Source organism: Hesperophylax consimilis, chromosome 22, assembly GCF_061612785.1.
Source record: "Hesperophylax consimilis isolate HC1 chromosome 22, BYU_Hcon_1.0, whole genome shotgun sequence".
NCBI lineage: Eukaryota > Metazoa > Arthropoda > Insecta > Trichoptera > Limnephilidae > Hesperophylax > Hesperophylax consimilis.
This window is the reverse complement of record NC_142857.1, coordinates 6,421,504-6,436,006: the sequence shown is the minus strand read 5'-3', so window position 1 is coordinate 6,436,006 and position 14,503 is coordinate 6,421,504. Positions and strand designations below refer to the sequence as shown.

At 32.7% G+C, this 14,503-nt stretch overlaps 1 protein-coding gene across 1 annotated transcript in view; it reads right to left on the bottom strand.

Moving 5' to 3' along the window:
* LOC149412764 (uncharacterized) overlaps positions 1 to 14,503 on the bottom strand; it is a 69,716-nt gene extending 55,213 nt beyond the window's left edge. Inside the window, exon 1 of the mRNA XM_089644978.1 lies at positions 14,415 to 14,503. Within this exon, the coding sequence (XP_089501104.1) occupies positions 14,415 to 14,447 (33 nt within the window). The 5' untranslated portion in view covers positions 14,448 to 14,503. The remainder of the gene's footprint in view (positions 1 to 14,414) is intronic.

Sequence of the window (14,503 nt, the reverse complement as noted above, 5' to 3'; positions counted from 1 at the left end):
TTTACATAATTTACTGCATAAGACAGTGACAACAGAAGGTTTTTTAATTTTAAAACATCATCACAAAAATAACATTTTTTATGTTAACAACATATCTACAAGAAAACAACAAATATACGCAATCGCTCTTTAAATATGTTACATAAAAATGTCATTCAGGTATCTCTTGAACACAGGCAAACTTATATTAAATATGTCGATATTTGGGGTGAATTGGTTTTCAAGTGTGTGAAAGCGAGAAATAGGTGCATGTATGTGATAGTTGGTACTAAAGTTATTTATGACTTACTCATTAATGATTTAATCGTGAAATAAAATAAAGAAAATTTACTTGCGCGCGCCGGGATCTGAACCCGTGACCTCCGGAATGCCAGTCAAGATCCTTCACCATATTTATTTATTTATTTATTTGTTAAGACATACACAGTACAATAAGATACAGTTAGAATTTTTTTAGTTATTACATAGTTGTAGTACCTATTACGTATGTCCATAAAATGTCATTACGTAATTTCGCCTGAGATTGTTATAAAAGGAAGGAAGTGTGTGGATAGATAATAATAAATGAATTGAAAATAAGAATTATAATAAGCTCACGAATTGTAATTGACTGTTAATACATAGGAGTTTTGAAAAATGATGTGAAAATATTTTTGAAATTTGTCATGCTAAGAAATTTAATAAGTTAGTTTTGTATGTTAGAAAGGAATCATGAAAGATGTCTAAATGTAGTAATTTTTCGTAATGGGTGTATGTTGTGATTGCGCGAGTAATTACTGAGTTGTTTGCTGCATTGGTATTGTTGGCTTCAATATGAAATAGTGTAGTGTGCCTGGTACGCCTCGTTGGAACATTTAAACCAATGACGGATAGTAATTCGGGACTATCTATTTTATTATTTAGCAGATTATGTAGAAACAACAGGTCTGACAATGTGCGTCTTTTTTGTAAAGTTAACATATTATTTGTAGTATTGTTGTATTTCTTGAGTAAATGTTTCGAAAATTTATTCTGTATACTTTCTACTAAATCTATGTATACCTTATATTGAGGATTCCATATTGTGGAAGCATACTCCAGTGGACTTCTGACTAATGAACAAAACAAAATTTTCAGAGTCTTAGGACTTTTGAAAACTTTGCATATTCTTAATAAGAAACCTAGCATTCTGTAGGATTTAGAAATAATGTGTTCAATGTGCTTGTCAAAAATTAATTTGCTATCTAAGTAAACACCTAGATCTTTACACGTAGACATAGGTTGTAAAGGTTTGTTATTCAAGTTGTATGGATAGATGATTTTGTTTTTATTTCTAGTAAATGTAATCGAGTGACACTTAGATATGTTTAAGGACAATAAATTTGATTCACAATATACGCACAAATTATCAAGATCGCTTTGCAATTCCATACAATCGGATAAACAACGTATAGCTTTATAAATTTTCATGTCATCCGCGTATAAAACAAAGTAACTATTTTTAAAGCATACGGAAATGTCATTTATATAAATATTAAATAAGAGTGGTCCAAGATGCGATCCCTGGGGCACACCTGAGATGATTTCCGTTAAACAAGATGCAAAACCATTGACAACCGTGATTTGGTGCCGATTATTGACGTATGATGCGATCCATCTATAGAGATCACCGTGAATTCCTAGACCTAATAACTTTTGTAAAAGAATATAATGATTAACACGGTCAAATGCTTTAGAATAATCCGTATAAATGGCATCTACCTGGCATCGCATATCCATTTGAGCATGAAGAAAATTTGTAAAAAATGCAAGATTTGAAGTTGTTGAGCGATTTTTCATGAAGCCGTGTTGATTATTTAAGAGTGAGGGTGAGATAGTAGAATATAATTGATCGTAAACAATTTTTTCCAATACTTTACTTAGTATCGGTAATTTGGATATAGGTCGATAGTTCGAGACATCATTTTTACTGCCATTTTTATATATTGGGGTAATCAGGGCTGTTTTCCATTTGTCGGGAAATGTTCCTTCGGATAGCGATAGTTTGAAAATAACAAAAATGGGGGGTGTCAATTGTTTACTACAATAATTTATGAAGATCCCTGGAAGTTGATCATCCCCTGGTCCCTTTTTGATATCAATGGACTTAAGGTATTTGAATGTGATGTCTTCATTGATCTCGATTGAGTTGATTATGCTATTTGAATTAGAGCAAAGACTGGCATTGCTTGTATGTGCAGGTTGAGCATTCGAAAATACAGATCCAAAATACTCAGAAAATAAGTTGGCTACTCCTCTACTGTCATTAGCAGTTTTTTCACCGTAAATCATATGATCAGGGATGGCAGGAGATTTTCTTTGAGAATTGACGTAGGACCAAATTTTTTTAACATTGTGCTGTATACCGGATTCTATTGTAGAAATGTAGGTTTTGTAAGCTGCTGAAGCGACTGTTTTTTGCCTTTTGCGAAGCAATGAAAATGAGAGATAATCAAGGGGGTTCCGATGGCGCTTCCATTTTCTAAAGAATTTTAATTTTTCGTTTGTTATTTTTATTAAGGCTGCCGTGTACCATAGTGGGTATTTTCCAGATTTCACAACTTTCTTAGGAATAAACGCTTCGATAATCTGTTCAATTATAACATAAAACGAATTTAACGCTGTATTTACATCTGGTGCATTTATAACGGTTGACCAGTCGGTTTCTTTCAGTCTCTCATTGATCTCTGCATAATCTGCTTTATGGAATAATTTTATTGTTCGAGGAGTTGAGAGGGTTGCAGTAGTGGATGGAAATTCTAGTTCTACAATCAATGATTTATGATGAGCATCTTCTTTAACTAATGGGTGGTCGGCAAGCGACACATTAACTGAAGTGTTACAAAAGACGAGGTCCAAAATTCGACCGTATTTGTTAGGTAAATGGTTAAATTGGGTTAAATTTGCAAAAGATAAGCAGTTAAGTAACGCGAGTGCGCATTGATCTCTATTACTTGGCATTTGTTGATTATTCCATTCGATATTGGGCATGTTATAGTCGCCAATGATTAAAAACTTGTCATTGGGAAAACGGATTGTTAAGTCAGAAATAGTATTGGTATGACTAGTAAATAATGCTAATCTTTCTGATGATGTTAATTTTGGACCGACGCTAGGTAAATACACGCAGCACATATGAATATTATAACAATGACGATTCGATTTTGATGTATTGACAGTTATCCAGATATCCTCAGCGTCTGATTTCCAAGAGCGAGGGGTAACAAAAAATTCTTTTTTAATTCCTATGAGTACGCCTCCGCCAGTTGATTTGCTAGTGCGGTGTATATCCCTATCATTTCTGTAAACAGAATAGCGATTATCGAATAATTCCTCATCTCGGATACTATCAACCAACCAACTTTCGGTAATGAAGATCAAGTCATAATTATTGAGCAGTATATTTTGATGAAATTCCAGTGTTTTCGAGCGCAAACCTCTTGAATTTTGATAAAAAATTATTAATGAATCATGCATTGAGAATTTTCGGTAATTACATTATTATGTTCGGTTTCTGTAGAATATATTTTAATAATATTATATTCTAGAGTTATGTTATTAGTCATGAGTCCACTGGGCTTAGCAAAGCACAACATACTATTATTATCAATTAAAGTGAGTGAGTATATTATAGAATGTAGTAGTGAGCAGTTAGTGTAATTATTAGCATGTGGGGTTAATGTAAAAAGGGTGATGTTGAAAAAATTATGAAAAAAAATACGAAAAAAATAGTAGTTATGAGAGGATAGGTGGTTTAACATTGCAATGGTAGTTAGATAAGGTTTTTTAGCTGTAATTCGCATGAGACGTGTATGGGTGGTGATGTTTCGTTTTTCCGTAGGTAGATTTTTGCACTTCTTATCCATAAAAACTGATAGTTGTTTTCGTTTTTAAAGGCTTTAGCGCACCTCAATGTAGATTTATTCTTCCGCGTGAGATGGTCGTTGACGAAGATCCTCTGGTCAGCTCCAACCATCCCGATGGCCTTGGTAGTGATTCCTTTTCTTTTCTTGATGGCTGCGATAAATTCGTCCTTCTTCTTGCGGGAGGTGAATTTGGCGATTATGTTACCCGGACGTCCATCTGTCGTGGCTTGTGTACGATGGCGCTTACTGATTCTGCTAACGTATTCAATGTCGCTTTGATGGAGAGGGCATCCAATGACTGTCGCGATATTCGACATCATGGTAGGTAGATTCTCGTTGGTGGTCTCAGGCATTCCATGTATTTCTATATTGTTGGATAGAAGTTCCTGGTCCCTTTCGTCGTTTCCCCTCTCTAACATGTAAACTGTTTGTTTTAATTCTGAGACCTCCATTTCTAGCTTATCAATTTTAGCTAATTTTTCGTTTATAGATTTCATATTACTTGAAAAATCTTCCATTACATTATTATTATAAATGATGACTTTTTCGAATTCCGCCATTTTGCTGCTCATTTTTTCTATTTGTAGTGCCATTTTTCTGATCTCAACAGTTAGGAGTATGTTGCTTTGATCTGAGGAGCAGGATTGGGTATCTAAATTGTCCAGGGTTTGGATACAATTATTGCACTTCCACGCATCCTTTTTACCTTGCGACATGCGTTTAAAAACACTTGCCGAAATATCAGCGCATTCGAAATGGATGGTGCATTTGCAGGTTGAACACTTTATACACTCAGCCAGTTTCAGCTGCTTAACGCAATATTTGCATGTTGTATCCATTTTATGTTTGGCTTGCGGCTGCAATAGATTACAATACTGTGGGTAGCTTGAAGATTTTTGAAGAATAACTAAAACTCTAGATTTAGCACTTTTTACACTCCAGACAAACACTCACTTTCGTATTTTAATGCACTTCTATGAATATTATCAGCTGGTATTAAAATTTTAGGATAAGGGTCGATGTTTTTAGAAGAAAATATAAGATTAATAGGGAGCGAAATGACAAACGTCAGACTTGTGATGATTGTTGTTGTTGAATGAATATATATTAAATCTTCCGTGTTTTGAAAAAATTCAAATGTTATGTGTCCTCATCAAGCTCTAATTAAATTGACACATTTATTAATAACGTGAAATTTCGTTATAAGAGACAACCTTGTTGGTTAAGTCTTGGGATTTCACCATTTAGAAATTCAATATTCCCCGTTTCGGGAATATTCCCTAAAAATAAATTCCCGGGAATTACCCATCATTAGATACATATTTGAGTATGTTGGTAAATACTGAAATATAAAAATAAAATATGGTAGATTTCCTCATTGTAAAATCAGTTAACTAACAGCTTATTTCCTACAAAAAATAGCGTTTCCTTAAACTTATCGTTGTAAACAATAGAAAAAACAATTAGTTTTTCTCCATTGTTAATTCTATTTCAAGTTGCACTGCTTTGGAAAGGCGCATGACATGTAACTCAACTAAACGTTTAAGTGAATGGATAATCATCTTAACTATAAAGCGGAAAATCAGTCTATACGTCTCACAAAAAAAAATCCTCGAATGGTGAGGTCAACGGTATTTGCGCAACCTTCAGTTTTATGTTCGTTATTTCTGCGTGAAATCAGCTTCAATGTACTCATTTTTTTTTATTTAAGTGTCATTTTAAATATCGTTTCATAGTTTAAACATAAATTTTAGGGCGCACAGTTTACACCAGCGCTGTGCAAGCGGGTTCCCTGCAGAACATCGGACCAATTGGAACTGCTGTGAAGAATTCAGAAAAATGCCTACTTATGATACAGTATTTTTTTACAAATAAATTATAGAAATGTTATGTTCTATAAGTATTATCTAAAATGTGTTAATCTTTTGATTAAATCTCTTACAAATAAAATTAGGTTTCGTTGTTTTCAAAGGTCTGCGATTTTTTCATTATCAAGAAATCGTTATTTATTAGGTAATTAAGAAGAAGCTATAAGCCAAAAATGTGTATATTCTTGGTGTACCTTATATTGTAGGTAATAAGCATTAAAATCGCTTGACAAACGGAGTCTAGAAACGTTTGATTTCAAGCACAAAACTGGTTTTTATTTATTTTGTAAATAATTTTATAAGAAAGCAAAAAAGTTAATCAAGTGAAACTGTCACAGATAATCTTAGCTACAATACTGTATTTTTATCACTCGTTATTTCTGTTAGTATAAGTAATTTCCATCACTCGTTCATACAATTCTATTGAAAAAAAATATTTTTTAGTAGTTTACATTTATATTTTTCATTGAGTAATTTATTTTTTTATTTGTATTCTACTCAAGCAAAACGATATGAAAACCTTAAATTTATCTAAAGCATATTTTTTGGTATTCATAATGTACACCAATACGTTATAAACATTAATCAAAATAGTGATTTAGCATTAAGCTTCGCCTTACTAAAGGTTTTAGAGAGATTAATTTCTGCTCGTCACTCGAATTAGTCAACAAAAAGATATAATTATAAAATAAATTAAATTGACAATATTTGTTTTTGAAAGGCATAGGTCCCGAGGTAAATATTTTATGAATACAGATTCACAAATCGTACAATAATTATTCATACTAAGACAATAAAATATAAAGAAAACAAATTGCATAGATATTACAACTTAAAAATGGAACTCAATCAAATTACAGAGAAAAATATTAGTAGCTACCTCCCTAACTAATGAAAATTAACCCAATTTCGTTAAAAAATCAAACCGTATTTTTTTTTTAATGTCATACATCTATTACTGTATTTTATCTATAAAAAAATGGTTATACTAAGATTGAACCTTCCTACCCAGGAACTGGAATCCACAACTCTACATATTGAGCCAAATCTCGATTGGATAATACCAACATTTAGCGTATATTAACTGTTGTGATGTTATCTAATTTGAGAGAAATGCTTACACGACGGCGTGGCTGCCACCAATATACTAAAAAGGAGCATTTTATTACTAGTAGTTCTATAAACAGTAAACTTCGCGTAATGTTGATTTGACAGCAAAAACAATTTATAATTTCTTTTCATACGTAAATTCATAATTTAAAAAAAATTACATGTATATTTTTTTTAATTGGTTTGACTGACGATAGAATCTTCATTCCTAGGGACTGGGGTCAACCACGCTGCTGACCTTGCCCGTTTCCGACCGGGTAGGACCGACATATATTTCGTACATTAATTGCTGCAATGTCATCCGATTTCAGAGAAATTCATATATATCCGCGCGTGTGTAAGTGATTAACAGCAAAAGTTGATTGAATGAATTGTCATCGACAACGAGTCTATCTGTCAAGTTTCAGCTCTATCGGATGTCGGGAAGTGGGTTAATTTTCACTTTTAAGATTTTCATTAATTTAATGGAAGCATTTAACAACAGATCTCTTTCAAATTTGAAGACAAACATTGAATTGGTACCTACTGAAAAGTACCTACCCCACTTTTGTTACCCCAATTGAATTGGGTCAAAAGTAAAATGTTGGGTTAGGTACGTAGGCCCCTACCGCAAGTTCCACCGGCTAGCGTGTGTTTAATTTATTCTGTAGAGTAGACCTAAGGGAAACAAAGGGAGTTAATTTAGCATAAGATTCGATTGTGCGAAGTTATGGATTTTTATGAAAATAAACTGAACAATCTTGTGTAAGTGCTTAGCTACAAAAGAAAAAATCTATTGCATATTGCTATTGTGCAAAAATATTTGTTTATCTAAACCAGGGGTGGCCAACCCAAATCGTTTGAAAACCCAAAAAAAAATTACTCAGCTTAGGTGGTACACTCTTGTAAATATCGAAGGATATTATCTGAAATCGGTAGGTTTTCAAAAGTTATTTATTTTTTTTACTTCTACCATAATAAATCAACTCTCGAAGTTTGTGCGCTTTATCCCAGGACACTCTGAATATAAAAAAAGTACTATAAAGAAAAACATGTATTATGTCTTTATGCGCCAAACTTAGAAAACAACATTCTTCTTTCATATACAAGCAAAAGCTTCGGTAAAGTTTCCTTACCCTGTTTTACTTATTTTCGCACAAATTATTTAAATAATACTTCCTTTCAGCTAGTTACTACAAGCGACAACTCTTATTAACGCCGAGGGAAATGGTAAAAGATGCATTAATTCATTTTTTTTAATGAAAGATCAAATTTTCCACCGTCAAAAAATCTGTGCCGCCATATTGGATTTTGTTAGTATGAAGTGTCGTTTTTCCGAATTCCGCTGTAATACGTACATAAGAGTGGGTTATAGGGCATAATGGTGATTTGCTGGAAAACAGCTCCCTAAAACGGCTTAATACTACCTTTCGTATGTCATTCTCAGACTTCATATTTTTTTATACCAATTAATGGACTATTATTTTTCAGTCTGCCTATTTTTTTTTGTAGTTGTTGTAGGCATTCGACTATAAAAAATAAAAACATTGATACACCATACAACCCACTTTTAAAACTTCGATCCATGATTATCGCATTAAAAACGCTTTTACACAATATTTTTAATTTAAAATATGTATATAATACACACATCTGTAGAAGTACGGCCTCTTATTATCGTTATGATATCTGTGGATATTAACAATTAAATAAATACTTCATCTTGCACCAAATTTTCAAGACATTTCACAGTATTTTACTTATTACGGGTGAGAAGCCCCCGTGAACGGTACTGAAGCTATCGCTCCCTGTTTCACGGCGTATATATTTCGAAAATGCCATCAAAATGTTTCATTAATGGGTCTAAAAGTAGAATACCGACTCACTTGAAGCATTGCAATAATCTAATGAAGCTACAAAAACAGTAATTACTCACAAATTCTCTTTTTTCATGTAAATTTGACGTATTGTATTTTTTCAAGTGTCATATTTTAAAACTCAACATTTAATATGCGTTCCTTTTCCTAACGGTTAGCACTAACGTCATGTTGTTTACTGGCGGCATCTTTATGCAAGTGTGTGTGAGAGAATTCATTGTCTTTACGCGCTCTGACCAAGTGGGAGAGTGAACGTTTTATCATAGGGCACGTTTGGTAATTGAACCAAAAATTACCAATATTATTTTTCTCTTTGTAGATCAATATTATGATTTATCCATGGCAGCCGGAAAAAATACTCCAAACAAGGTATGCTTCAAGTAACGAATAAATGAAAAAAGATTATTGTTTAGTTGTACTAAATAACACAGAATAATTTAACAAATAGGTATATAAATAAAAAAATAAAATTTCTTTCATTTCTCGAGGTCAATTTATTAATGATGGTATTAATATGTATAGATATTCTATCAAATATAAAATTAAGAAATTTACCAAATAAATCCACCTTCGATTTTCTCGAAAACGAAAGCTCAAATAAAAAAAGTCATAACCCAAAATTGACAATAAATGAATAACTGCTTTGATAATTTTATAGAGAAACTGACCAGGACGCGATTTTCGTAAATTTACTCAACATGTGAGAACTTTGGGCGGTTGGTTCGATTCAAGACCTCTGTGCGTTACCTCAGAATGATTACAACCCAAGGGCTTATAACTTGTAAACATAAAGAAATATAAACCTTAATGTTGCAGGTTTCAAAACTATCCGTTTTTAGCTTATGACCTATAAAGGGTTTTACCGTTTATACCACGAGTTTCCGAACACCGTGTAAAACAAACTATATGTATCGGAAATGTTCCTCAACACTAATGACAACAGCAAGTGAATGATGAAACATTTATAAAAAATGTCAAATTAAATGCTTTACCAAAATAGTAGGTTCTGCAAATAAGTCATACTTTTTTACTAAGTTGTTTGTTTTACTTAATATTTCACATTCATATTATACGTTCATTGCTTTGCGACAAACGCACGTGTGACGTTATATTTTAACAAGTTCATTAATGTACAACTACCGCCCTCTAGTGACATAAAAATGAAGACATTTTGACAGTTTGCGAAATTTCGCTATCATATAACAAGCGCTTAAGAGTGGGTTATAGGGCATAATGGTGATTTGCTGGAAAACAGCTCCCTAAAACGGCTTAATACTACCTTTCGTATGTCATTCTCAGACTTCATATTTTTTTATACCAATTAATGGACTATTATTTTTCAGTCTGCCTATTTTTTTTTGTAGTTGTTGTAGGCATTCGACTATAAAAAATAAAAACATTGATACACCATACAACCCACTTTTAAAACTTCGATCCATGATTATCGCATTAAAAACGCTTTTACACAATATTTTTAATTTAAAATATGTATATAATACACACATCTGTAGAAGTACGGCCTCTTATTATCGTTATGATATCTGTGGATATTAACAATTAAATAAATACTTCATCTTGCACCAAATTTTCAAGACATTTCACAGTATTTTACTTATTACGGGTGAGAAGCCCCCGTGAACGGTACTGAAGCTATCGCTCCCTGTTTCACGGCGTATATATTTCGAAAATGCCATCAAAATGTTTCATTAATGGGTCTAAAAGTAGAATACCGACTCACTTGAAGCATTGCAATAATCTAATGAAGCTACAAAAACAGTAATTACTCACAAATTCTCTTTTTTCATGTAAATTTGACGTATTGTATTTTTTCAAGTGTCATATTTTAAAACTCAACATTTAATATGCGTTCCTTTTCCTAACGGTTAGCACTAACGTCATGTTGTTTACTGGCGGCATCTTTATGCAAGTGTGTGTGAGAGAATTCATTGTCTTTACGCGCTCTGACCAAGTGGGAGAGTGAACGTTTTATCATAGGGCACGTTTGGTAATTGAACCAAAAATTACCAATATTATTTTTCTCTTTGTAGATCAATATTATGATTTATCCATGGCAGCCGGAAAAAATACTCCAAACAAGGTATGCTTCAAGTAACGAATAAATGAAAAAAGATTATTGTTTAGTTGTACTAAATAACACAGAATAATTTAACAAATAGGTATATAAATAAAAAAATAAAATTTCTTTCATTTCTCGAGGTCAATTTATTAATGATGGTATTAATATGTATAGATATTCTATCAAATATAAAATTAAGAAATTTACCAAATAAATCCACCTTCGATTTTCTCGAAAACGAAAGCTCAAATAAAAAAAGTCATAACCCAAAATTGACAATAAATGAATAACTGCTTTGATAATTTTATAGAGAAACTGACCAGGACGCGATTTTCGTAAATTTACTCAACATGTGAGAACTTTGGGCGGTTGGTTCGATTCAAGACCTCTGTGCGTTACCTCAGAATGATTACAACCCAAGGGCTTATAACTTGTAAACATAAAGAAATATAAACCTTAATGTTGCAGGTTTCAAAACTATCCGTTTTTAGCTTATGACCTATAAAGGGTTTTACCGTTTATACCACGAGTTTCCGAACACCGTGTAAAACAAACTATATGTATCGGAAATGTTCCTCAACACTAATGACAACAGCAAGTGAATGATGAAACATTTATAAAAAATGTCAAATTAAATGCTTTACCAAAATAGTAGGTTCTGCAAATAAGTCATACTTTTTTACTAAGTTGTTTGTTTTACTTAATATTTCACATTCATATTATACGTTCATTGCTTTGCGACAAACGCACGTGTGACGTTATATTTTAACAAGTTCATTAATGTACAACTACCGCCCTCTAGTGACATAAAAATGAAGACATTTTGACAGTTTGCGAAATTTCGCTATCATATAACAAGCGCTTAAGAGTGGGTTATAGGGCATAATGGTGATTTGCTGGAAAACAGCTCCCTAAAACGGCTTAATACTACCTTTCGTATGTCATTCTCAGACTTCATATTTTTTTATACCAATTAATGGACTATTATTTTTCAGTCTGCCTATTTTTTTTTGTAGTTGTTGTAGGCATTCGACTATAAAAAATAAAAACATTGATACACCATACAACCCACTTTTAAAACTTCGATCCATGATTATCGCATTAAAAACGCTTTTACACAATATTTTTAATTTAAAATATGTATATAATACACACATCTGTAGAAGTACGGCCTCTTATTATCGTTATGATATCTGTGGATATTAACAATTAAATAAATACTTCATCTTGCACCAAATTTTCAAGACATTTCACAGTATTTTACTTATTACGGGTGAGAAGCCCCCGTGAACGGTACTGAAGCTATCGCTCCCTGTTTCACGGCGTATATATTTCGAAAATGCCATCAAAATGTTTCATTAATGGGTCTAAAAGTAGAATACCGACTCACTTGAAGCATTGCAATAATCTAATGAAGCTACAAAAACAGTAATTACTCACAAATTCTCTTTTTTCATGTAAATTTGACGTATTGTATTTTTTCAAGTGTCATATTTTAAAACTCAACATTTAATATGCGTTCCTTTTCCTAACGGTTAGCACTAACGTCATGTTGTTTACTGGCGGCATCTTTATGCAAGTGTGTGTGAGAGAATTCATTGTCTTTACGCGCTCTGACCAAGTGGGAGAGTGAACGTTTTATCATAGGGCACGTTTGGTAATTGAACCAAAAATTACCAATATTATTTTTCTCTTTGTAGATCAATATTATGATTTATCCATGGCAGCCGGAAAAAATACTCCAAACAAGGTATGCTTCAAGTAACGAATAAATGAAAAAAGATTATTGTTTAGTTGTACTAAATAACACAGAATAATTTAACAAATAGGTATATAAATAAAAAAATAAAATTTCTTTCATTTCTCGAGGTCAATTTATTAATGATGGTATTAATATGTATAGATATTCTATCAAATATAAAATTAAGAAATTTACCAAATAAATCCACCTTCGATTTTCTCGAAAACGAAAGCTCAAATAAAAAAAGTCATAACCCAAAATTGACAATAAATGAATAACTGCTTTGATAATTTTATAGAGAAACTGACCAGGACGCGATTTTCGTAAATTTACTCAACATGTGAGAACTTTGGGCGGTTGGTTCGATTCAAGACCTCTGTGCGTTACCTCAGAATGATTACAACCCAAGGGCTTATAACTTGTAAACATAAAGAAATATAAACCTTAATGTTGCAGGTTTCAAAACTATCCGTTTTTAGCTTATGACCTATAAAGGGTTTTACCGTTTATACCACGAGTTTCCGAACACCGTGTAAAACAAACTATATGTATCGGAAATGTTCCTCAACACTAATGACAACAGCAAGTGAATGATGAAACATTTATAAAAAATGTCAAATTAAATGCTTTACCAAAATAGTAGGTTCTGCAAATAAGTCATACTTTTTTACTAAGTTGTTTGTTTTACTTAATATTTCACATTCATATTATACGTTCATTGCTTTGCGACAAACGCACGTGTGACGTTATATTTTAACAAGTTCATTAATGTACAACTACCGCCCTCTAGTGACATAAAAATGAAGACATTTTGACAGTTTGCGAAATTTCGCTATCATATATCAAGCGCTTAAAAACTAAGATCCTAATTACGTATTTTTTACATGTTTTTGCGCGTCCCCGACGTAGACAGTTGTTGAAACGAAGTGTCCGCATTCCGATTTGTAACATATTCCTCTTGGCTTAACACTTTAAGTTTTTATGTTTAAAAAAAGATATTCTGTTTTTTAATATAATATCTCTACGCCGAATCGGTAATTATAGTACGCTCCGAAAATTATTACACCAGGGCGATACTGAGAGTACCTTCCACTGTTATTTGCTGTTATAAGCTATCATACCCTTAAATTAAATATACTATTCCTGAGAGAAAGTTATAGTATGTATTGTACTGTATATTATCTCCATATAAAGTTAGTAATAACATAGATCATTGTAGAAATGTATTATATATTTGTACAGCGCCCTTGAGGTGATTTTGCACAAAAACGGAAAAACAAAAAAAACGTTGGCGTCAACCCGTCACCGTGTGAACGCGGTTGGCAGTTTGGCGCCAAGATCCTTTGATATGTACACGAAAACAGACAATAAATGGGTTGGCCGGCCAATGTTGGCGGTCAAAGTATGCAACGGTCAAGTGGTCCTGTACACGTTGGGCCAGCGTATGGGCCAGCGCATTGGCCCAATGCGTTGGGCATTGCTTTGGCCCAATGCGTTGGGTGCACTAGGTGCGTAACACGTTATAGTTTTGAAAAAATCAGTGTATTTTTAAAAGCAATTTAGGCATTTGTCGAGAGATCTCCGTTCTATTTCAAACGAGTGGTGTTTCAATAAATATTTACACAATTTTCACTTAAATATAATCGTTATTTTTATATTAACGCTCTCCCTCTTACATTTGTATTTAGATATATAGAAAGCTTACAAAAAATAAGCTTTTTGGAATCTTCGAAATGGAAGGGATTAGGTCAATTTTGGGTCACATAACATTAAATATTGTTAGGTCAACTTCAGGTCACATAGCATTAAATATTGTTAGGTCAACTTCAGGTCACATACTATATTAATATAGTTAGGTCAAGTGCTAGTCAAACTCACCACCGTAAACTTCTGCAAAGAGTTTTGAATCATGATAAAGCTCCGTTCACACGATGAGCAATATCAGCATATCCGTCGCAGCCAACGAG